The sequence below is a fragment of the Magallana gigas genome, chromosome 10 (assembly GCF_963853765.1).
Source record: "Magallana gigas chromosome 10, xbMagGiga1.1, whole genome shotgun sequence".
Taxonomy (NCBI): Eukaryota; Metazoa; Mollusca; class Bivalvia; order Ostreida; family Ostreidae; genus Magallana; species Magallana gigas.
This window is the reverse complement of record NC_088862.1, coordinates 25,881,428-25,908,634: the sequence shown is the minus strand read 5'-3', so window position 1 is coordinate 25,908,634 and position 27,207 is coordinate 25,881,428. Positions and strand designations below refer to the sequence as shown.

The 27,207-nt window shown below is 32.6% G+C and overlaps 1 protein-coding gene across 1 annotated transcript in view; it reads left to right on the top strand.

The window, feature by feature from the left end:
• Positions 1-26,686, top strand: part of LOC105331537 (uncharacterized) — a 28,290-nt gene extending 1,604 nt beyond the window's left edge. The window contains exons 2-9 of the mRNA XM_066073503.1: positions 6,796-6,875; positions 7,149-7,198; positions 20,571-20,591; positions 22,228-22,332; positions 23,038-23,199; positions 23,814-23,918; positions 24,756-24,956; positions 26,440-26,686. Of these exons, the coding sequence (XP_065929575.1) occupies positions 6,862-6,875; positions 7,149-7,198; positions 20,571-20,591; positions 22,228-22,332; positions 23,038-23,199; positions 23,814-23,918; positions 24,756-24,956; positions 26,440-26,606 (825 nt within the window). The 5' untranslated portion in view covers positions 6,796-6,861 and the 3' untranslated portion in view covers positions 26,607-26,686. The remainder of the gene's footprint in view (positions 1-6,795; positions 6,876-7,148; positions 7,199-20,570; positions 20,592-22,227; positions 22,333-23,037; positions 23,200-23,813; positions 23,919-24,755; positions 24,957-26,439) is intronic.
• Positions 26,687-27,207: the final 521 nt, after the last annotated feature.

The window sequence follows — 27,207 nt, the reverse complement described above, 5'->3', positions numbered from 1 at the left end:
TGTTTCTGCCCGAAACTGGCAAAAAATATTGCTAAAAGATAAAAAGCAATAAATACGAAGTCCTGTATGTCCTCTTCTATAGAGAATATGTAGCAATGAGCAGAACAATAGAAATCGACAACTAATATGGCGATAGTCGGAGGTAAAAGGGCAACAATGCGCATTTATGAATTCATGTCAACTTTAAGGGGGATGTGCGGCCATCTTGTACATTTAAGAATAAAAATGTAAACATTTCTTGAACTGGCTTGTTTCTGCGCTAAGCTGAACAAATATGTAACCGAAGGATGAAAAGCAATAAATATGAGGTTCTACATATTGTTTTTTTTTTAATATGCAAATTATACATACAAGAACAGAGCAGTGTATTTTAAATCACTAAGAAGAGCTGTCGAACTGCGCAGCTGCAAACTTATTTTAAAGATTTAAAAATCTAAAAAAAATTCTGAAAATGGTTCAATGGTTTCCTCTTTACATTCGTTTGTTGATAGAAAAGTTGAATTTTTTTACAATAATATTGCAACTATGCCTCAAAGAAGGGTACTCCACAGTCAGCATGGGACCTATTTTTAAACCAAGGAAAATCCATTTATATTTAGAACCCCTGTGTCTAATGAGACACATTGACGTTATATTTCATAGAAAAAAAGTTAATTTAAAACAATCGTGTTGAATGTGACATACATCATCCAAGTTTGTTTTCTGGTTTTTTTTCTTTAGTTCTTATAGTATAAGTATTAATTAAAGTAATTTTCTCACAAGTGGGGTAGAGGTCCCAAAAAGGGATAGTCCTAATAAAAATATATGCATTTATTTTTTCGATGAAAATATATCTGCAATGTACCTCCGTATACAGAGACGAAAATATCTCATGGGAATCGATAGTTTCTGAGACCAATTTTAAGAATAGGGTACCCTACTTATAGAGACAACGTTGCAACTGAAATAAGTAAGCGTTGACATTTTTCTCAACAAATGGTTGTAGAGTGGACAAAATAGACCTCGTTTCATATTTTTTTTCTTCAGATTTTTCAATCTTTAATTTAAGATCATTTCATTTGAATAAAAAGACCAAATCTTGGATTTTTTTTGTAAACGCTATTATGATTGTGCAATCAAGAATTTAAAAATGAAAATTGAGAACCGTTGCCATGGTTACAAACTAAAGATAAGGTAAATTATAATAACATTTTCCGAAAAACGATCAATTATTCTTTAATTAGTAATAAGGATCTGCATAATATCAGTATCTATTTTATAAAGTTGAGGTTTTGAATTTTTTTCTTTTTGATATTCATTTGTTATATTCAACTTATCAAATTTCTTTCTCAGTTACATTTATTTCATTTTTTTTTATTTTTAGGTCTACAAACACTTCTGCCTAGTTTAATAAACTCCCTTTTGATATGTGAGTTGCTTTAGTTTTTTTTTAATCTCATTTGGTGAATCATTAAATAATGGTTTATTGATTAAATATTGTTAGATAAATATATTTTACTTGCAAAGCCCTTTCCCTCTTGTATAACAATATATTCTGCATTCAGATATCATTAACATGTGATCGCTCATCCCTGAGTCGGATGTATAAAGTGCCCATGACGTCACAATGACTTTAAAAAAAATCATACAAATTGAAAATCGATAGAAAAACTTTATTGTGTGGTCCTCTCCATACTTGACTCCAATCCACGTACCCACTTAGGACGTGGATTAAAAATCAGATGAAAATCGGATCGTGTGACCACCCCTACAGTAGTGTTAAACATCTGAAAAAAATGAAAGACTAGACTAAGTGCTTATAAATAAATATGGAATAAGTTCTTTTGGATTTTGCCACATAAAATTAATGGTAAATATGATTTTGTAAAGAGGACAAACAAGTGTTACTTGGAAAATAAACATAAAGAAAATTAATCAATTTCCCATACCCCTTTTTACGCCACTCTCATTCAAAATTAATTTTCGAAAAAATAAATCGAATATTCCAATATCTGACACTAACATGAATTTCAAACATAAAACTCTATTAAACAAACACTGTATCAATAAAACATTTGATGAAAAATTAACCCAGAAAATGTTCAATAATTCAAAAATGTGTAAGTATATGTTAATCAAATTTCAGCTCTGTTTATATGAAAACTAACTTGTAACAACTTTAGCACACAGATAATGTCACTCTGAAAAGGAACTCAGTCACGTGGTTCACGCCTTCAAGGAAACCATGATAACCGAGACGCTCCTGTCATCATCCCATTGCCTGTCCCTCTTGCGTCCTGACCCGCAGGTTCCCGCATCACATATCTATACATCTAACTGTGAGGTTAGATGTATGAAACGCCTCCACGTCAAGCAATGGCACACGGAAACAACGAAAACAGCAAGTACAAGTGTAGACATTCGACCTACGTGTGTGTACTGTGAAATCATTCGAAACCGGTCTTCTTCTTTTTTTAAAAAATACTCTAAAAATAACAAACTTATCCGACGATTTGTCACTCACATACGGTGACAAATTCAGGACAAACATGAACAAGAGGCCCATGGGCCACATCGCTCACCTGAGGAACAATAGGTATGATAAAATCAGCTTAATGGAGTCATAATACAAACTATCTGGACAATGTACAATAATACATTTAGATCCTGTATAAATAAAATCCATTTTCCCCTGGATATTCTTATGTTTATAATCATTAGTCCCTTTTCTAACAAGATGATTTTATAGTCTTATCATATGTTGAGTATTGCAGTTCTCAAAATGATCCTTAACAATAGTTTATATATTAGAGATATACGTACATCAAACTCTGAACCTTCTCGGGAGGCCAAAGAATTGTCCTGGGGCCAAAGTCTTAACAATTACAAAGTAACATCTGGCTGATTAGTTTCTGAGAAGATTTTTAAAGATTTACCCTATATATTCCTTTGTTAAATTTTGACCCCCCCATTGTGGCCCCACCCTACCCCTGGGGATCATGATTTTCACAACCATGAATCTACACTACCTGAGGATGCTTTCACACACGTTTCAGCTTTCCTGGCTGATTAGTTTCTGAGAAGAAGATTTTTAAAGATTTACTCTGTTTATTCCTATCTAAAACATCGACCTCCCATTGTGGCCCAAACCTACCCCCAGGGTTATGATTTTCACAAATCTGAATCTACACTACCTGAGGATGCTTTCACACAAGTTTCAGCTTTCCTGGCTAATTAGTTTCTGAGAAGAAGATTTTTAAAGATTTACTCAATTTAATCATATGTTAAACTTCGACCCCCCATTGTGGCCCCATTCTACCCCCAGGGGTTATTATTTTCACAACTTTGAATCAACACTACCTGAGGATGCTTCCAAAGAAGTTTCAGCATTGCCGGCTGATTAGTTTCTGAGAAAAAGATTTTTAAAGATTTACTCTATATATTCCTATGTTTAACTTCGATCCCCCATTGTGGCCCCACCCTTCCCCCGGGGGTCATGATTTTCACAACTATGAATTTACACTACCTGAGGATGCATCCACAAAAGTGTCAGCTTTCCTGGCTGATAAGTTTCTAAGAAGAAGATTTTTAAAGATTTACTCTATATATTCCTATTTTAAACTTCGATCCCCCATTGTGGCCCCACCCTACCCCCGGGGGCCATGATTTTCACAACTATGAATCTACACTACCTGAGGATGCTTTCACACAAGTTTCAGCTTTCCTGGCTGATTAGTTTCTGAGAAGAAGATTTTTAAAGATTTACTCTATATATTCCTATGTTAAACTTCGATCCCCCATTGTGGCCTCACCGTACCCCGGGGGTCATGATTTTCACAACTTTGAATCTACACTACCTGAGGATCCTTCCACACAAGTGTCAGCTTTCCTGGCCGATTAGTTTCTGAGAAGAAGATTTTTAAAGATTTATTCTATATATTCCTATGTAAAACTTCGATCCTTCATTGTGGCCCAACCCTACCTCCGGGGATCATGATTTTCACAAATTTGTATCTACATTACCTGATGATGCTTTCACACAAGTTTCAGCTTTCCTGGCTGATTAGTTTCTGAGGAGAAGATTTTTAAAGATTTACTCTATATATTCATTTGTTAAACTTCGACCCCCCCATTGTGGCCCCACCCTCAGGTGAGCTAAAAAGGTTAAGTTTACAATACAATAAGTTGTTAAAGTTGGTTTCTGGAAGAACAGACTTTGAAAATTTTCTTAATAAATATTGACAAATATTTTACTTTTTTAAGCTTTAGTTTTTAAGATCTGTGTACAAACATAGAATTGTGAGCAAATCGCTGTATCTTGCTTATAATTCGAAGCTTAACACTCAAATATGGTTAGTAAATAGAAATTGTAAACAATTAAACACAAGAAACATGCACTACATGTATAACAAATAAAGAACACAATTTATTTTTTCGAAATGAATCATATATATATACATGTATATACCTACATATTTCCGTCAGCGATATCAAACTCTATTTAAACTGAATAAACTCGAAAAAATGCCGAGCATCTCAACAAAACCTATTGCATTAATCTACATGTACCATTACGCAAAAGATAATGCCGAATTACCGATAGAATGAATTGTATTTCAGTACCCGTCCCCTACATCCGATTTTGCTTAATTTGCGCAGGTAAACAGTTAACTGTTTGATTTACCGAAGTCTCTGTTTGATTTGATACGTAAAAATCACGAAATACAGACGATAGTTTCCAGGTTACAAAGCATAATGAGAACGAAACGAAAATCAGAACAAGCTAACACCAACGTCATGTGTGAAAACTGTCAACGCATTGAAATATTTAGCCTCAATTTACTTCACAAAATCGGCACCAATATATTTTGCATGTTTCAAAATTTCCCTTCATACGCGAACTGTTGCACAACAAGCAAATTCATCATAGTCAGATCGACCCTTTTTCGTATAATGTCATGGCTGCTTTAAACAAAGAACCTCGTTTTAGAAGTATGGAATCATTTTACCGGATGCCGAACCCGAAGCTATTAAACTGATTGAAACACGCATTTCCTTTATTATTATTTTCGTAATAACTCAGATTTGAAACAAAATTTCCACTTAATTTTTGCAATTTATATTTTCCTTCCCATAAGGATAATTTATGCTAAACTATGTTGAATTTGCCTCGGTAGTTCTTGAGAAGAAGATTTTTAAAAATGCACCCCCCTTTTTCTACAGTTTCAAGGTTTTCTCCGCTTTGAATACAGATCAAACTTTTATTTCTGCAATTTATATTCGCCCTCCCATAAGGATGATTTGTGCCAAATTTGGTTGAAATTGGATAAGCGGTTTTAGAGAAGAAGTTCAAAATGTAAAAAGTTTACAGACGGACAGACGGACAGACGGACAGACGGACGGACAGACGGACGACGGACAAAATGTGATCAGAATAGCTCACTTGAGCTTTCAGCTCAGGTGAGCTAAAAACGCAACTATAAACCACATTATATACAAAACCTGAATCAAATTTATTACAATATGTAATCAATATGTAATCAAAAGCATATTCAAAAATGCAACAGAACAGATATTTTCACCCGATACATGTAGCTTCCTTTGAAAAAGTTGTTTGAGATCAAAACTAAGAAATATTAGGTAATAGCTGTTTGATTCAAAAAGTTATGACCATAAGCTCAGTGTTCCCTCTATATCTTCATTTTAGCTTTATTTTATACAATATGGCCTATATATGCTTAAGCTTATCTTGACGCATAAAAACAGACCATGTTCACAACTGAAACAATGTGTGTGGCTTTTATATGAGTCTAACAATAACAAATGGCATGTCACACCATCGGACTAAAGACTAAATCGGATTTAATAGGAGGACAAAAAAGAGGCTATGTCTGCCGTCCGATCCTATTTAATTTTAAAATAAAATATAGTTTTCACTAAAAAAAACCAACACCATTATATAAATAGTACCTGTTTGGGAGGGTAACAGTTAAAATTGACACCCCGACGCAAAACGGAGGCTGACAGTGGTTTTTGCAGGGTGTCAATTTCAACTGTTATCCTCCCAAACAGGCACTATTTATTTTATTATACTGAATGTCTTAATTTTAGTGAAATTTTTACTGCTTTTATATAGAAATGACGTGAATTCCACGCCAAACCATACGCGCATAATTTACACGTATGTAACAGTTCGTTTTGTTACCCGTTGCCAAGTGTTTTGCCAACGCTGAGGGTATAGAACGGATTATCAACTGCGTATGAACCAATCAGATTTCAGTATTTAACAGGAAAGTATATTAACAGACTTTGGTGACTGCTCGCAGACCATCGAATTTTGACGTTTAACACCTTCGGAAGATTTTCGACATGACATGTGCAGCCCACATTAAAAAAAACTGTCTACTTTGAGAAAATCTTTCATGTAGCTCACAAAATCAATGCTTTTTTATATACATGCACTATAAACTTTGCAAATATAGTAGGTTGGTGTATATTACAATTGGTTAAAAATAAAGAGTTTTGCTGTTTTAGTTTATCCACAAAAAAAGGAAAAAAGACAATGTTGAGTTTATACTTTAATTTTGCTTGAAATTGAATTGTAAGTGAAAAAATTTCTTCAATGCTCGTTTGTTTTAAATATCTTTGTGATTATTTTAGTAATAACTTTAGAAGATAAATCTAATGATGACCAACCGTTATCAATAATATCATTATGGCCAAAGATGTACATGTAGGATAATAAATTTACACCCCGCCTTCTTTTATAATCCAATGAGCTATCAGTTCTAAATTTTTTTTTATCTATATAACTAGCACCATCGGTCCTTGAGTCGATAGTTCTTCTGTCCTAGGTGAACCTTACACGTTATCTGTGTTAAGATGACGTCACTCAGGTAAATAGCTTTTATTTAGCACTTTGTCAAGAGCGTTTGCTGGCATTGTATACTTAATCTAGATTTTTATTTCCTGAAAGTTAAATTTCATACACTAAGCTTATTTTTTTATTTATAAAACATTCTTTAATTTTTTAAACCTTTTATTTATAGATTTATAAATTTTTTTATTTCATTTTTTATAAACTCTTTTATTCTTATAAAATCTTATAATTAGAATGCAAATGAAGTCTGTACACATAAAAGTAATTCATGTTTTCAATATTTTTGCAGGTTTTCCACATTTATCAAAGTTGCCTTTTGTGTAGTATTCCTTGTTTCAAGTAAGATAGCTTTGTGATTGTTGACTTTTTCGGTGCATATAGACCGTAAACCGACTTTTATTCATGTGCGAGATAATGTCCCGGATTTCACAAAAGCTTTAACGTCGCGAATATTTCTCGGAGCGAACCAGTCCAGGACTGCGTTTTATAAAAGACCTTATGACAAAGTCGTACATAATTTCAGTCTCATGGAGTTCATCTTAAATGAAAATAATAATATAAAAACGTTTTATTCATAACTATTTTAACACCCATAACTCTTTTTTAAGAAATAGCCATTTGAATAGAAATTGATTATTTTGTGATTAATTATCATTCATTAATTTGGTTCCAAGTCGTAAGTACTTTTGAAAATCTGAGCCCTAGATTTATTTGGTATAATTTTTGCAGATAATTTTTTTTACATCTTGAAAACCATGTGCTGCAATTAATTAAGGTCTTCCGTTTCCAACGGAAGACCTTATAGTGATTGTAATGTTTCTTTTTCTTATTAAGGTCTTCCGTTTCCAACGGAAGACCTTATAGTGATTGTAATGTTTCTTATTAGGGTCTTCCGTCTTCAGCGGAAGACCCTTCTATTATTCTTCGGTTTCTTTTTCACTTTTCTTATTCTTATTAAGGTCTTCCGTTTCCAACGGAAGACCTTATTGTTATTGCTTTGTTTCTTTTTCCCTATTCTTATTATTATTATTTTTTTTCTTCCTATTTTTGTGCACGCGATTTCTCAGAAACGGCTCGGCCGATCTCAATGAAAGTTTCAGATATGATAGATATTGGTCTGAACCTGATTAAATTTTTTTTGTGTTGATGACGTCACATCCGTTTTTGAGATATTGAGATTTTTCTAATTTTTATATGGGTATTTTGTCTTCTGTCGTTCTCCTAAAGTATAAGAGATATTAAGCTCAAATTTCTACGGTTGGTAAAGGAAAGATTGAAGTTTTGCATGGTTGTTGTTTTGTAAGTTTAGCACTTCTGGCGCCAAAGCTCGCTAGGGCTCGAAAATTGACATTAAAAAAGCGTCGTAAATTTTTCTGCTTTTCTCTCTTTATCTTTTTTCTGGAAAATATTTTATTAAGACATGTAATGTAAAAAAGGCTTATATTTACAAGACCTTTCGGCTGATATCAGGAAAAAGGGGCTGGCCCCTAAAATTAGGGACCTAGAAGGCTCTAAAGTCTTTTACCCATAGCTCTTCACCGAGGGATATTTTGTAATAGATTATAGAAGCAAATATGTTTATCTCACAGTTATGTATTCAAGCAATATAATGATTTTATCATGTGTTACGTAATTAAGGGTTTTTAGGGGCCGAAAGTCCAAAATTTCGATCACCAATATCTCACAAAGGAAAAATATTTTGTAATGCAGTACAGAAGAAAAGTTGTTCAAAATGATATTCTCAACAAAATGCAACCGTCAAAATTTCGTTAAACGGCCCCTAAAAGGAGAAAAGGGACCGGCCCCTAAAACCTTCTTTCTCATATATCTCCAAAACGGTAACGAATTTCTAAACACTTGTTGAACAAGATTTGTGTAGAATTAAATGACCTTTTATTTGAAATCAAGAAAAAGGGGCTGGCCCCTCAAATTAGGGGACCAAAGGACTCTAAAATCTTTAATCTGTAGCCCTTTACTGAGAGATATTTTATGAAATATTATAGAAGCAAATGTGTTTATCTTATAGTTCTGTATTCAAGCAATGTAATGATTTTATCATGTGTTACGTAATTAAGGGTTTTTAGGGGCCAAAAGTTAAAAAATTTGATCACCCATATCTCAGAAAGGAAAAATATTTTGTAATGCAGTATGAAAGAAAAGTTGTTCAAAATGATGTTCTCAACAAATTGCAACCGTCAAAATTTCGTTGAACGGCCCCTAAAAGAAGATAAGGGACCGGCCCCTAAAACCTTCTTTCTCATATATCTCCAAAACGGTAACGAATTTCTAAACACTTGTTGAACAAAATTTGTGTAGAATTAAATGACCTTTTATTTGAAAGCAAGAAAAAGGGGCTGGCCCCTCAAATTAGGGGACCAAAGGACTCTAAAATCTTTAATCTGTAGCCCTTTACTGAGAGATATTTTGTGAAATATTATAGAAGCAAATGTGTTTATCTTATAATTCTGTATTCAAGCAATGTTATGATGTTATCATGTGTTACATAATTAAGGGTTTTTAAGGGCCAAAAGTCAAAAAATTTGATCACCCTTATCTCAAAAAGAAAAAATATTTTGTAATGCAGTATGAAAGAGAAGATGCTCAAAATAATGTCCCTAATAACATGCAACCTTACAATTTTTTTTCAGCGGCCCCAATAAGGAAATAAGGTCCGGCCCCTAAAATATTCTTTCTGAGATATCCTAAGAACGGTGACGAATTTCTAAACACTTGTTGGACAAAACTCTTACACCTGAAACAAAATAGTATCAGGCACCTAAAATGAAGATCCTCTTTTCCTGTTTTAAATCATGTTTAGCTGTTAAATAGCAAAATCAAGATCGATCATAAATCTCAATTTCTAAAATCAGACGGAAGACCTCCTCGTTGCTCGCAACGAGATCGTGTCTAGTTATTATTATTATTATTCTTTTTTTTTCTTACCGATTTTGTGCAGACGATTTCTCAGAGATGGCTCAACCGATTTCATTCAAATTTTCAAGATTAACGCGACTTTATCTGAAGTTTATTGTTTTTTATCCATTTTTGAAAATACACTTCCGGTCGGAAGTTATCGTCCGTTTACGATTTTTAAAAGTCAGTTTTGTCTGTCGGGTTTCTCAAAAACGAGCAAAGATATAGAGCTGAAATTTTCAGAGATGATAGATCTACCGTTTTTCTAATGTACCTCGGTATAGCGAATGTCCGCCGTCACTTCCGGTCGTCATCGGAAGGAAATTTGAAAAATTGAATTTTTCGACTTTTTTATTTTTTAATATTTTTCTTTGAAATTTTTACACCTTATAGTGACCCTTTTACTGATTAAGAATATGTAATTAGTTTTAAAATCGATCAAGGCATTCTCGAGAAATTAAGCGTCAAAGTTCTGAAGCGGAGTCCGAGTAGCTCAGTCGTTATAGTCGTGGACATGGCCAAGGCGACCCGGGTTCAAGCCTCGAGTGCCGCAAAAATTTTTTCTCTTTTTTTCGCTAAGATCTATGATTTTATCTTTAAATTGATAAGTTTAATTTTATCTATTCAAAAATTGGACGGAAGACCCACTCGTTGCTCGCAACGAGATCGAATCTAGTTATTATTTTTTTTTTGTCCGTTTTTTGTCCACAAGATTTCTCAGAGATGGCTGGATAGATTCTCTTGAAATTCTCAGGACTGATAGAAAATGATAGTATCTCTAGGCATATTTTTCATTTTTTCAAAGTTCACTTCCTGTCGTCCGTTTCCTGTCCCGCGACAAAAAGCTATGTACAATGAGATCTCAGAAACGATAAAGACTTGAACCTCCAAACTTTGAGGGAAGATAGACCTATAGTTGTAGATGTGTATAAACTATTTTGTTTTGTTCGTCGTAACTTCCGGTCGTTACCGGAAGCACTTAAAAAATAACTACTTTTTCCCATAAAATTCCTTTTCCATAAAATAAATATAAAAGTATAAATACATACATAGGTTATCTATGCGATGTTAACTCAACAAAAAAATTCTACTTCCGGTGAGATATCTCAAACATCTCAGGTAGCTTTTTTGAAAAACATTTTGTACAAACGAGATCTCAGAAACTATAAGTGATCAAAGCACAAAACTTTCATGGATGATAGGCATTTGATTGAAAATGTGTTTAACCGGTTTCGTTTTGTCAACCGTCACTTCCGGTCCACACAGGAAGAGTTCAAACAAATCGAACTGTTTATCAATTTAACTTTTTCCATTGATATTTGTAGTGTGCTGGATGAGAAATGAAGTACAAAGGGCAAGTATACAATAAATATTAAATACAATCTAGATTGAGCACTTCCGTTTGTCCGTTTCCTGTCCCACGTTGAAAAAGCTTGTATCAACGAGATCTCAGATACAGTTAAGACTTGAACATCCAAACTTTGTGGGATGATAAACATATAGCTGTAGATGTGTTCACACTTTTTTGTTTTGTTCGTCGTAACTTCCGGTCGTCACCGGAAGCACTTCAAAAATAACTACTTTTTCGCATAAAATTCCTTTTCCTTAAAATAGGTCTATAAGTATGAATGTATGCATAGATTATCTATGCGATGTTAATTCAACAAAAAAATTCTACTTCCGGTGAGATATCTCAAATATCTCAGGTAGCTTTTTTGAAAAACATTTTGTACAAACGAGATCTCAAAAACTATAAGTGATCAAAGCACAAAACTTTCATGGATGATAGACATTTGATTGAAGATGTGTTAAACCGGTTTCGTTTTGTCTTCCGTCACTTCCGGTCCACACAGGAAGAGTTCAAACAAATAAAGCTGTTTATCAGTTTAACTGTTTTCCATTGATATTTGTAGTGTGCTGGATGATAAATGAAGTACAAAGGGCAAGTATACAATAAATATTAAATACAATTTAGATTGAGCACTTCCGTTTGTCCGTTTCCTGTCCCGCGTTGAAAAAGCTTGTATCAACGAGATCTCAGAAACGGTTAAGACTTGAACATCCAAACTTTGTGGGAAGATAAACATTTAGCTGTAGATGTGTTCACACTATTTTGTTTTGTTCGTCGTAACTTCCGGTCGTCACCGGAAGCACTTCAAAAATAACTCCTTTTTCGCATAAAACTCCTTTTCCATAAAATAGATATATAAGTATAAATGTATGCATAGGTTGTTTATGAACAATTATGTTCAAAAGGCAAGTATACAAAAAATATTTAATACAATTTACATTGAGCACTTCCGTTTGTCCGTTTCCTGTCCCGAGACAAAAAACCTTATTTCGACGAGATATCAAAAACAGTGTCGACATGAACAATCAAACTTTGTGGGATGATAGACCTATTAATGTACATGTTTTTACGCTCTTTTATTTTGTTCGGCGTAACTTCCGGTCATCACCGGAAGCAATAAAACAATTTTGTTTTTCTTTATTTATTTCGTTTACATGGAATGAATATATCGGTATACAATCTTAGATGTGTCATCCTTATAATGTTAAATATTCAAATAACTGTTACTTCCGGTGATATATCTCAAATATCTTTATGTAGCTTTCCTTTTTACAAATTTGATGCCCGCAAGAATTTTGTCACTGTAAGTGATTGAGACACGAAGCTTTCATGAATAATAGATATTTGATTGATGATATATTTAGAGGGTTTTATTTTGTCAACTGCCATTTCCGGTTTTCACCGGAGGGATTCAAATAAATCATGTTTTGAACAAGTTTAACTGACTTTCTTTGGTGTTTCATCTAGCCTGATAAACAGTGATGTACGCTAAGCAAATGTATGAGAAATACTAGCTTTTGTTGTTATTAATCACTTCCGATTGTCCGTTTCCGGTCCCGAGACAAAAATATTGTTTCATAGAGATCCTAGATTTGGCAGAGACATGAACAACCAAACTTTGAGGAAAGATTGACTTGTGATTGTACATATGATTAACATTGATGTTAAGTTCGGTGTTACTTTCGGTCGTCACAGAAAGTACTTAAAAAATTTATTTCTTTTTTATTCTCGTTGTTTTTATTGGAAGTAACCTCTGGATATATCATTCACAATAATTATCATATCCACTTTTTTTTTCTATGTGAGAGAAGCAATGTCTTACAGTTAAATTGATACATGTATATCAAAACGGAAGACCATTTTGTTGCTTTTGCAACAAGAGTTTAGTTATTATTATTAGGGTCTTCCGTCTTCAGCGGAAGACCCTTCTATTATTCTATTGTTTCTTTTTCACTTTTCTTCTTATTATTCTTTTTTTGTCTTACAAATTTTGTGCAGGCGATTTCTCGAAGATGGTTCATTCGATTTTCTTCAAATTTTAAGGGATGATGTGTCGGCATCTGAAGTTTGTACCGCTGTTTCAATTTCTTGATAATCACTTCCGGTCGGAATTTATCGTCCGTTTACGATTTTTAAAAGTCAATTTTGTCGGCTAGAGATCTAAAAAACGAATAAAGATATAGGGCTGAAATTTTCAGTGACGATAGACATCACTTTTACCTGATGCAACATGGTCATAAAAACGTCCGCCGTCACTTCTGGTTGTCACCGGAAGGAAATATAAAAAATCGATTTTTTCAACTTTTTGCTTTTAATATATTTTTCTAATGGGTTGATAGAGACTCTTTTACTGAATCAGAATATGTAATTTGTTTTGAAATCGATTGATGTGTTCCCGAGATATTAAGCATCAAAGTCCTGAAGCGAGAGTCTGAGTAGCTCGGTCGTTAGAGTCGTGGACATGTGCCCAGGCGACCCGGGTTCAAGCTTCGGGTACCGAAATTTTTTTTCCTAATTTTTGTTTCCGTTGATTAACAATTTAGTCTTAAAAGTGAAGGATTTTATCTCATTTATTCAAAAAACGGACGGAAGACCCACTCGTTGCTCGCAACGAGAACGATCTAGTTCTTATTATTATTCTTATTTTTTTCCCCGATTTTCTCAGAGATGACTGGATATATTTCCTTGAAATTTTCAGGAATAATAGAAAATGATAAACGCTAGGAATGTTTTTTTCATTTTTTCAAAATTCATATCCGTTCGTCCGTTTCCTGTCCCGCAACAAAAAACCTTGTCACCTCGAGATCTAAAAAATTGTAAAGACTTGAACAACGAAACTTTGTACGATAATAGACCTGTGTATGTAAATGTGTTTAAACACTTTTGTTTTGTTCGTCGTAACTTCCAGTCGTCACCGGAAGCTCTTCAAAAATAGTTATTTCACGCAATAAATTCATTTTCCACAAATTAAATATATAAGTATAAATTTATGCATAGGTTATCTATGCGATGTTAACTCAACAAAAAAATTCTACTTCCGGTGAGATATCTCAAATATCTCAGGTAGCTTTTTTGAAACACATTTTGTACAAACGAGATCTCAGAAACTATAAGTGATCAAAGCACAAAACTTTCATGGATGATAGACATTGATTGAAGATGTGTTTAACCGGTTTCATTTTGTCTTCCGTCACTTCCGGTCCACACAGGAAGAGTTCAAACAAATCGAGCTGTTAATCAATTTAACTTTTTTCCATTGATATTTGTAGTGTGCTGGATGAGAAATGAAGTACAAAGGGCAAGTATACAAGAAATATTAAATACAATTTAGATTGAGCACTTCCGTTTGCCCGTTTCCTGTCCCGCGTTGAAAAAGCTTATCAACGAGATCTCAGAAACGGTAAAGACTTGAACATCCAAGTTTTGTGGGATGATAGACCCATAGCTGTAGATGTGTTTAAACTATTTTGTTTTGTTCGTCGTTACTTCCGATCGTCACCGGAAGCTCTTCATAAATAACTACTTTTTCCACATAAAATTCCTTTTCCATAAAATAAATATTTAAGTATAAAACTATGCATAGGTTGTCTATGCGATGTAAACTCAACAAAAAAATTCTACTTCCGGTGAGATATCTCAAATATCTCAGGTAGCTTTTTTGAAACACATTTTGTACAAACAAGATCTCAGAAACTATAAGAGATCAAAGCACAAAACTTTCATGGATGATAGACATTTGATTGAAGATATGTTTAACCGGTCTCATTTTGTCTTCCGTCACTTCCGGTCCACACAGAAAAGAGTTCAAACAAATAAAGCTGTTTATCAGTTTAACTGTTTTCCTTTGAAATTTGTAGTGAAGTCGATAAAAAATTAAGTAGAAAGGGCAAGTACAAAAAAAAATATTAATTACAATTACATTGAGCACTTCCGTTTGTCCGTTTCCTGTCCCAGGACAAAAAACCTTGATTCCTGGAGATCTCAAAAACGGTAACGACTTGAACGATCAAACTTTTTGGGATGATAGACCTATGTATGTACATGTGTATACACTATTTTGTTTTGTTCGGCGTAACTTTCGGTCGTCACTGGAAGCACTTCAAAAATTTGTTTTATTCATTTTACATAAAATGAAAATAACACTATACAATCTTACACATGTCATCTATATAATGTTAAATTGGCAAATAAATTTTACTTCCGGTGAGATATCTCAAATATATCTACGTAGCTTTCCTTTTAACAAATTTGATGTCCGCGAGATTTTCGTCATTGTAACTGATTGAGACACGAATCTTTCATGATTGATAGAATTTGGATTGGGGATGTGTTTAACGGTTTTAATTTTGTCAACTGTCACTTCCGGTTCTTACCGGAATGGTTCAAACAAATCCTGTTTTTAACAAGTTTAACTGACTTTCTTGGAATTTCATCTAGCCTGATAAACAGTGATGTACATTAAGCAAATGTACGAGAAAAAACAGCTTTTGTTTTTATTAATCACTTTCGTTCGTCCGTTTCGGTCCCGAGACAAAAAATATTGTTTCAAAGAGATCTCAAATTTTGCAGAGACGTGAACAACAAAACTTTGAGGAAAGATTGACATATGATTGTACAAATTGTTAACATTTTTGTTTAGTTCGGCGTTACTTCCGGTCGTCACAGAAAGTACTTCAAAAATTGATTTCTTTTTCAATCTCGTTGTTTTACATGTAAGTAACGTCTGGATATATCATTCACAATAATTATCATATCCACTCTTTTTTCTATGTGAGAGAAGCAATGTCTTACAGTTAAATTGATACATGTATATCAAAACGGAAGACCTTTTTGTTGCTTTTGCAACAAGAGTCTAGTTAAGGTCTTCCGTTTCCAACGGAAGACCTTATAGTGATTGTAATGTTTCTTTTTATTATTATTATTCTTATTTTTTTCCCCGATTTTCTCAGAGATGACTGGATATATTTCCTTGAAATTTTCAGGAATAATAGGAAATGATAAACACTAGGGACGTTTTTTTCATTTTTTCAAAAATCATTTTCGGTCGTCCGTTTCCTGTCCCACAACAAAAAAGCTTGTCACCTCGAGATCTCAAGAATGGTAAAGACTTGAACAACGAAACTTTGTACGATAATATACCTGTGTATGTAGATGTGTTTAAACTATTTTGTTTTGTTCGTCGTTACTTCCGGTCGTCACCGGAAGCACTTCAAAAATAGTCATTTCACGTAATAAATTTATTTTCCACAAATTAAATATATAAGTATAAATCTACACATAAGTTATCTATGCAATTTTAAATCAACAAAAAAATTCTACTTCCGGTGAGATATCTCAATCATCTCAGGTAGCTGTTTTAAAACACATTTTGTACCCGCGAGATCTCAGAAACTATAAGTGATCAAGGCCCGAAACTTTCATGGATGATAGACATTTGATTGAGGATGTGTTTAACCGGTTTCACTTTGTCTTCCGTCACTTCCGGTCCACACAGGAAGAGTTCAAACAAATCGAGCTGTTTATCAGTTAAACTTTTTGTCTTTGATATCTGTAGTGTGCTCGATAAACAATAAAATGCAAAGGGCAAGTATACAAAAAATAACTAATAAAATTTACATTAAGCACTTCCGTTTGTCCGTTTCCTGTCCCGAGACAAAAAACCTTATTTCGATAAGATCTAAAAAACGGTGACAACTTGAACAATAAAACTTTGTGGGATGATAGACCTATGTATGTACATGTGTTTACACTATTCTGTTTTGTTCGGCGTAACTTCCGGTCGTCACCGGAAGCTCTTCAAAAATAACTATTTTTACGCATTAAATTCTTTTGCCATAGAATAGATATATAAGTATAAATCTATACATAGGTTATCAATGCAATGTTATATCAACAAAGAAATTCTACTTCCGGTGAGATATCTGAAATATCTCAGGTAGCTTTTTTGAAACTCATTTTCTACAAACAAGTTCTCAGAATCTATAAGTGATCAAAGCGCAAAACGTTCATGAATGATAGACATTATATTGAAGATATGTTTAACCGGTTTCATTTTGTCTTCCGTCACTTCCGGTCCACACAAGAGGAGTTCAAACAAATCGAACTTTTTATCAGTTTAACTGTTTTTCATTGATATTTGTAGTGACTTCGATGAACAATAATGTACAAAAGACAAGTATACAAGAAATATTTAATACGATTTATATTGAACGCTTCCGTTTGTCCGTTTTCTTTCCCGAGACAAAAAACCTTATTTCGATGAGATCTCATAAATGATGTCGACCTGAACAATCAAACTTTGTGGGATGATAGACCTATATATGTACATTTTTTTTTAACTATTTAATTTTGTTCGGTGTAACTTCCGGTTGTTACCGGAAGCACAACAAATAATATGTTTTTTCTTTATTTATTTCTTTTACATGGAATGAATATATCAGTATACAATCTTAGATGTGTCATTTTTATAATGTTAAATTTTCAAATAACTGTTCCTTCCGGTGAGATATCTCAAATATCTCTGTGTAGCTTTCCCTTTTACAAATTTGATGCCCGCAAGAATTTTGTCACTGTAAGTGAATGAAACACAAAGCTTTCATGAATGAGAGACATTTGATTTATGATATGTTTAGCGGGTTTCATTTTGTCAACTGCTACTTCCGGTTTTCATCGGAAGGATTCAAATAAATCATATTTCTAACAACCAAACTTTATAACCTGTTTTGTTTAGTTCGGCATTACTTTCGGTCGTCACAGAGAGTACTTCAAAAATTGATTTCTGGATGGAAGTAACGTCTGGATATATCATTTACAATACTTATCATATTAACTATTTTCTCTATGTAAGAGAAGCAATGTCTATGGTTAAATTGATTCATGTATATCAAAACGGAAGACCTTTTTGTTGCTTTTGCAACAAGAGTCTAGTTATTATTATTTTTTTTTTTTGTCCGTTTTTTGTCCACAAGATTTCTCAGAGATGGCTGGATGGATTTTCTTGAAATTTTTAGGACTGACAGAAAATTATAATTTCTCCAGGCGTTTTTTCATTTTTTCAAAATTCACTTCCTGTCGTCCGTTTCCTGTCCCGCGACAAAAAGCTATGGACAATGAGATCTCAGAAACGATAAAGACTTGAACATCCAAACTTTGAGGGATGATAGACCTATAGTTGTAGATGTGTTTAAACTATTTTGTTTTGTTCGTCGTAACTTCGGTCGTCACCGGAAGCTCTTCAAAAATTATGCTTTTACGCATTTAATATATTTCTCGGAGAATTGAAATATAAGTATAAATGCTTACATATGTCATCTATCCGATGATTAATAAACATAAAAATTCTACTTCCGGTGAGATATCTCAAATATCTCATGAAGCCTTTTTTAAAGTAAATGTTTGAACCCCGAGATCTCAGAAACTGTAAGTGATCAAGACACGAAACTTACAGGGATGATAGACATTTGATAGAAGATGTGTTTAACCGTTTTTATTTGGTCGACCGTCACTTCCGGTCCACACAGTAAGAGTTCAAACAAATCAAGTTTTTTAAAAGTTTAACTCGATTTTTCAGAGATGCATGGATGGATTTTCTTGAAATTTATAGGACTGATAGAGAACGAAAATATCTCTAGGCATATTTTTCATTTTTTCAAAATTCCCTTCCTGTCGTCCGTTTCCTGTCCCGCGACAAAAAGCTATGGACAATGAGATCTCAGAAACGATAAAGACTTGAACATCTAAACTTTGAGGGATGATAGACCTATAGTTGTAGATGTGTTTAAACTATTTTGTTTTGTTCGTCGTAACTTCCGGTCGTCACCGGAAGCTCTTCAAAAATTATGCTTTTACGCATTTAATATATTTCTCGGAGAATTGAAATATAAGTATAAATGCTTACATATGTCATCTATCCGATGATTAATAAACAAAAAAAAATACTTCCAGTGAGATATCTCAAATATCTCAGGTAGTCTTTTTAAAACAAATATTATGACAGCGAAGTCTCATAAACTATAAGTGACCAAGACACAAAACTTACACGGATGATAGACATTTGATAGAAGATGTGTTTAACCGTTTTTATTTTGTCAACCGTCACTTCCGGTCCACACCGGAAGAGTTCAAACAATTCATGTTGTTTAAGAGATTTACTGCTTCTGTTTGACAAAGTAAGACAAATTGATAGTCAATTAAGTCCTGTTGTCTAATGGTTATGAAATACTGAGAGAAGCAATGTCTTACAGTTAAATTGATACATGTATATCAAAACGGAAGACCTTTTTGTTACTTTTGCAACAAGAGTCTTGTTTTAATTCCGTTTATAAATATAAAAAATAAAATACAAAAAATACCAAAAAAAAAAGTTAAGCTCGTCGCTCATAAAACAATTTCAAGTATCTAGCAGTTATGTTGAAATTGCACAGTGTTATTTCACATAATATATTAATATGAATAAGATAAAAAGTGCAGAAAGAAAGATCTGTCAATGAATAGTGAAAAACGAGAAAAAAATAATTTTCCCTTCCTATATTGATAGGAATAAAAAGAATATAAGATAATCATATATTTGTATATTTACATTCTACTGTAATTTTCAATGTAACGCGCGTTGTATTCAATTTGTCTGCTCACCTGACGGCAATTTTTGTCACGATGACGTCAAAAACAAATCATTCAGTGCTATAATGAATTATACAAAATTAAGACAAACTGTCAATCTTGTGAAAAAAAACCCCAGAAAATATTAATTTTGCTATCAGTTATACCCCGAATCAATTCTGTAGAAATATTTTTTTTTCATCTAATGGCTATTAGCGTAGGTTTGACTGCTTTTGATGTATCGTAATTCAATATCGTAGCTAACAAATTACTCTTGTGACAAAAATGACATTTTTCGTAAATCAATTTACGGCCATACCTGTTTTTTTTTTTTATTCTTTCTTAATTATTATTCCCAGTAATTCCTTTATAGAAGAGCAACACCAATTTATTTGTTGGAGTAAGGAAAACAGTGTGCAAAAATTCAAATTCTTAAATTTCTGTATAGGGCAAACAATTTTAATTCTTTAAAATCTAAATATCCTTTGTTATAAAGAACGAAAGTGTTCAGAACAATTAAACTTTGATAATTCGAATTTTGGTATTATTTATTTCTTTTTTTTTTTAAATCAGAGCAAAAATCAAAAAAATATTATACATTTCATTTTCAATGCTAATATCAGCTACCAAGTCTTATAAAAAGGGAATTATTATGAATGCATATTTTTAGCTACATTTGTACGTAAATACTCGAGGTTATTTTTTCGCTTGTCGGAAAGACCTGAGAATTTGTACTGGAAACATGCTAACTTTCTTGGAAATTCCATAGATTTTTTTTGGATAACTTAATTATAACTTTTCTTTCTATTTCAAAAATCATTGTATATGTTTTCTCTTTTGTTTTTTCAGTTAAAAGAGTGGCTTGCCTAAGTGAGTATACTTATATTCTATTTGTAATAGGAAATTTTCAGAATATTTTTTTCCAGAAAACAGATTTTAATATAAAGGGTGTTTAAAAACCCTTTATTCAAAAGTTGTTTGATGAGGTTGAAAACGAATTCTGCTGAATTGTAATATTATATTTATCATTTACAAATAACGCAATTTTGGAGTAATTATGGAGTACATGACTTTGTATGATAATAAACAACACATTTTTTGTAGAAACTAATCATGATTTTAAATAATTGTTCTCAATGTAGACAAAATTAACAAAATGTGCAAATTGAATTTTTTTATCAAGCATAATGGGAAAATGCAGTCGGATAGGATAATTAATGTAATCAATTATTATCAGATCAATAATTAATAAAACGTTTATTTTAAAAATTCAAATACATAAACATAATGCTATTCAAGGAGGATCGATGGTCAACAAATTAATTATCCTATCTACCTAAATTTTAAAATATAACATAAACTATCATTTAGTAATAAACATCTTACCTGTTAAATATGAGTATTTTACTATTTTTATAATAGAACTATATAAAGGAGATCAATATAATCTAAAATGGTTGCATGCATCGAACTCTCAAGAAACCATTTTAACAAGATCTTGGACTTAAGAAAGTTGTGTCAAACAGCAATGTGACGCAGGCCTGTCTATTTCACTACTGGTTACTCAGCACTGCTCTTTGAAATCAACAAGATTTGTCTGGCTTTTGAGCTAAGACTACGCAATCGGTGCATATTTCGCTTGAAACCGCGTCATTTCTAACTTGTTTTGACGCAGGAAATAGATAGCTACGTCCAACCGAAAGTCCAAGATCTTCTTAAAATGGTCCTAATATATATATATATATATATATATATATATATATATATATATATATATATATATGTGTGTGTGTGTGTGTGTGTGTGTGTGTGTGTGTGTGTGTGTGTGTGTGTGTGTGTGTGTGTGTGTGTGTGTGTAGAAGTTTGACCTTCTCACAAATCACCACCAAGCTCTGATGTGTTAAGTATGAATTCAAAGTATGTTGACATCACAGCAGAAACAGTGTGACGTTGAATTATCCTAATGGCAAGATTTCAATTTTTGCAGGTTTAAAAAAATCAATAATATCAAATGATATTTCATTGTCCAGAAAGTATATATGATCACTTTAAAAGTAGTTTTTCATGTGTCCTATTACACATGTACTTTAAATCAATATTACATATTGAATGATAATTCACACAGAGGAATTTTTTTAATCCTGTAGGATTTTCGAAAAATCGTAAAGGAATTTCGTAAGAGTGTATGCTATATTTGAAACCATCCATCTAAGACGGACATAATTATCCTAGCTATGTTCCATATTCAATTCCTATTTTATTAAAATCACCGGATTATAAATATGCAACTCCTTTACGAAATTCCTCATTATAATCAACTGTTTAACTGACTTTTTTTTATTGTAGGCAATGTTTGATTTCTCTTCCGACTTGTGCAATTCTTATATTTATCCCATAATGCTGAATGAGCGGGGGCAAAAATTTCTTCGATTCATCTCTTTCAACTTCTCCAACGATAAATCGAATGAAATGTGAATTATAATGTATACATACTGTTCTATTTCAGCTGTTCATCGCTTGTTTGACTATGTAGAAGAAGGCGGAAGTGATGTCAAAGTTACAGTGATAAAAAATAAGACTGATCCAAAAATAGTCTGGTCTTTTTATCCTGGTTGGTATAATTTATTTTTTTGTTTTGGGGAGAAGAGTTGTATGTTCTTTGGGTTTTTCTTTTAAGATTCTTTTTTATTAGAGGTCTAATCTTGCCACCTCTATAGAATTAATCCCAAGGTTTTAAGTTGAGAGTCGAATGTCAGTACCATTCATATTTTCCTGTTTTTATGTTTAGAGGGTTTGATAATGGTTATAATTTCAAGACTAATGATTTCCTTGCGATGAAAAACTCTGTATAAAGATCGAAGAACATTTCAAAATTTAAAGCTTAAGTATAAAACTTGTTTATTTAATAAATTAGATTTATCTCCGAAAATATAATTTCTTAAATTAAAGTATTATAATCATATCTGTTGGAAAATTTTGATTTGTTTACTATCGAGTTTAACATTGCACATCTAGTTGGTGACCATGACGTTATGGTAGCAGAAATGATGAACATGTACTTATAGAAAAAACCCAATAATACAAACACATGTACCAGTATACATCGATGTCGTAGGTCGAATATCTACGTGGACTATTTTTGTTGTTTCTATGTGACATTAACTTTTAAGGTATTTTTATGACCTCAATATTGGACGTATAGAACGAATTCATATAAAACCTTTATAAAATGATAAGAAAATTATTATCGATGTTATAATTCATACTGAAACATTCTTTCATCATTATTATTACGAATGCTAATTCACAATTACAGCCTCAAAATACATCAAATTTCGTAATACCCAAACCGGTCTGGAGGTGTACGCTCCGGAAAACAATAGGTCCGACGAAAGGAAGCGATACCAGCTGATTGGATTTGTGGCTGGCACAGACAAAATTGTCGCCAAGTTACGATTCACGGTCGTAGATAATGACAGTAAGAGGATTATATTAAAATAAGAGAGAGAGAGAGAGAGAGAGAGAGAGAGAGAGAGAGAGAGAGAGAGAGAGAGAGAGAGAGAGAGAGAGAGAGAGAGAGAGAGATCCAAGGCCTTTTGGTCACCTTCCTCTCTGTTAGATATTGAATATATCATTTTCAATTATTTTTCTGGCGATAATTATTGATGTAAAACTGCAACTTATGTATTTTTTCATAGCTTTATTTTTTAATTAACAGTTGAAAAGCACGCAATAGTTAACCAAACATAATAATAATGGTCTTTAAATTTTACCCAAATATAGCCAGGAACAAGAAATTTCATCTTATTTTGTTTTTTTAAGCAGTATGTATATTGTAGTTACATGTAATAGCGTCATTTAACATATAACCTTTGCATTGTAATTAAATTGTACAGAAAAATTGAAAATTCCAGATCTTACAGATTCTTTTAGAGTCGCATGAAAGTCTATTTTTGGCATTTACCTGTGCGGATCCAAAATACATTCCCCGTGACCAACACCCCTGCTCTTGATCCGCCCTTGTATTACTTTTTGGTAACCTTTTATATTTGCAATATGTCTGAAATGTGATAACTGCAACCTTTTTAACAGGAAAACCAAAGCGCATCTTAGAAATCGGAGGACCGATAAAATTCAACGTGAACCACAAGAAGACCCCTTATCGCACAGAATACATGATCTCTGATTTTACGGCAGGTAAGTCTTTTTTAACCCGGCATATTTTGACGTGTTAAGGATATGAAGTTTTTTGAATACTGTATACTGTAAATTCCTTTTTAAACACGAGGAATTAATATCCGCGTAAAAGCGCGAGAAGCATCCTTCGCGGATTTTAAAATCTTGCCATTATTTTCTGAAAGTTGAAAACTATAAGAAATAAGGAGAAAAGTTCAACATTCCCGATTTCATATTATTGCGATTTGATACAAACCAGCGGGATCGCGGAAATAAGTACTCGCGTAATATAAGGAATTTACAGTAATACTACTGCATGTGAATATTCATACTAAGGAAGGCAATCGATTGCAGATCTACTAATCGATTAATCGTTATTCGTAATCTTAAATCTTGAATACATACCAAGATAAGAGTTTTCATGTATCGTATTGTATCAACAAGTCATAAGGGCTCAGTACATCCTAAGTTGCCCAAAACACGAATATTACGGGTTTCCGTTACGATCTAGCGGAAATGAAAAAAATGTAAATACATATGAAATTAAAAAAAATAAAAATATATATATATATATATATATATATATATATATATATATATATATATATATATATATATATATATATATATATATATATATATATATATATATATTCATTAATTACATGGCAAATATTCTTCAAAAAATTTCACATTCGACAATATGTGTGTTTACCGAAAAGTTTACTCTACGATCATATGTAAATTGCTAATTATGAATAGAATAACTTTGAATGATTCTTAAAAAGCTATTTTTTAAGAAATGAAATAGTCTTCATACCTTCACAACACTTTGCCATTATTTTTTTCACGTCTAAGGTATTTTCAACGACTGGGAATTTTCACCCTTGAAAATAACGTTTCTGGCAAACCAGTCCGGTTCCGCCATTATGTATGCCCGGCCAAAGGATGACGACACAGTCGAAGGCACAGAACGGTTTGTCCTGTCCCTGAAAAAGATTTCACGAAAGCTAGTGTCTCATGTCCAGAGCAAAGTCATCGATATCATCGATAATGATGGTAGGTAAATACTCTGAAACAAGGTCATAACGAGGACATCTACATTGTATTGGCGCTTATAAGGAACCATGTTTCATTTCTAGATGTAAAACCATTTGTCAGTTTTGATCACCTTTTTGAAAAAAAAAAATAAAGTTGGATGGTCAACAAAGTTATTTACCTTAAATTTCAATAAGTTACCATTAAATTTACCTTAATTTTAAACAAAAGTATTAGTAAATTTACCTTAATTTTCAGGCATAATTTATTTTATTTCGCAAAAGATATTTATTTAGTACAGAAAAACTACACACATTTAACATTTTATTGGGTTTTTCTTGTATTTTTACATATAATTCTTCTTTAAAAGGATATCGATTTACTAAAAAATTGGCCATGACTATCGAGCCCAGTGATTATGATTAGATTATATTAAGTAAAATTTAATTGATTAAGAAGGGGGCGGCGGGAGCGAAGCAACCAAACTCCTTATTAATTGCGTAAATTTTACTTAATATGATCCAACTTACTTAGAACATAACCCACTTTTTTCATTGGCTGATCAAAAAGTTTTGTGATAATCAAATATCAACTCTTTTTTTGTTTGCGGCTATCTCTGAGCTGTAAATCTGAATGTGACGTCGCTGTGAACATAAAAAAATAATCTTAACGATTAAATGTTTCACTTAATAGAACATTTTGCGATTGCTGATTGGATGAATTAGTGGGTTATGTTCTTACTCACATAGGATCTGAATGGAAAGGGTTTGGTTCATCTGTTTCCTAACGTTACGTTTAACGTTCATGTTTCTATACTTAACCAAAAGAAAAGGAAATTTCAACAAATATTTTGTGGTGGAAGTGGTTTGTAAAGTACAAGTAAAGTAAAGTTGATTTTTTTTAATTGACTTTTTTGACTATTCACTATAAATAGTAACAAAAAAAAAACTGATGGATACGTTAACTTTTTCATATCTTCCACAGGATTTAAAGCTTATGAAGTTAGCTTTAAAAATGTTTTGGCCAAAAACAATTTGAGTTTTCTTACATTTGACAAAAATGTGTATTCTAAATAAACCCAAGCAATCCAAGAACGAAACCAAATAGGTATTTAACACGCATTATCCGTGAGCTTTTTACTACTATACAGAAATAATTGTAATTTACTTATCTCAAATAAAAATAGGTGAAAATATCAAACTTTTTTTAGACAATTGGTTCGACGTATCATATATGAATATCAGGATATACATGTAACACTGTATTAGCCAAAAAAAAAAATTCAAACCAATCCGCTTGAAAACATTTTTCAACAAACTCCCGAGTCAAAATGATTTTTTTCTGCTATATAATTGATGTGAAAGTCTGCTTTCAGGGGGTAGATAGTTGGTTTCGCAATACTGAATTATCATTTAGCAAACCGCCTTAATTCCAAACTGATTCTTCGGCCAATGTTGCGTTTGGAATTCAAATTAAACAGTCACCATATTTTTTTAATTTCCAGTCGTTGGAGAGTGGTCTGAATGGCTTACATTTAGTAAATGTCAGAGAGGTATCTTTGGGGATTGCTACATGTCAATGTTGCGGCAGTGTACAAGCGCCGGAAGTGGACTGTCGGTGAATGCTCACTGCCATGGTCAGAGCTTAAAAAGAAGCAGGTGCGCGTGTTAAAATGGTATTCTAGGAGGCCTCGTTCTTACATTTGTTCCATTTTGTGAACGGAAATCAGATAATAAAAAAATTGAATATATGTATTGTTAAATAAACAGCATTGCTAGCAAATATGTGCGTTTTTGTCTTATGATTTTCATGTCCTCTTGACTTTCAAGTAATATTATACAATTATTGCTTGTTTTAAAATCATAACAAATGATTTACCTACCCGATAAGTACTATATTCACTGACCGCGAGCCGAAGGCCACTCAGCCATGGCTCTTTGAAATCATTAAGATTTGTCTGGCTTTTGAGATAGACTACATAACTGGTGTATATTTTTGCTGGAAATCAGCGTCATTTCTAACTTGTATTGGAGCAAGTTATAGATAGTTACGTCCTACTGAAAGTCACCAAGGTCTTGTTAAAATGGTTCTTTTTTAATTAGGTCTTTACACACCAAAATTTTATCTAATGGATCAATAGATAATCTTTTCAAGTATAATTTCATTAAAAAAAAAGATACCGGCTTCTATTTATTTTAGATATTTTTTGGTATTTTTAAGAGAAACGGCAAATATTATTTTGATTGCAAAAAGGATATTTTAGAGCTTAAAA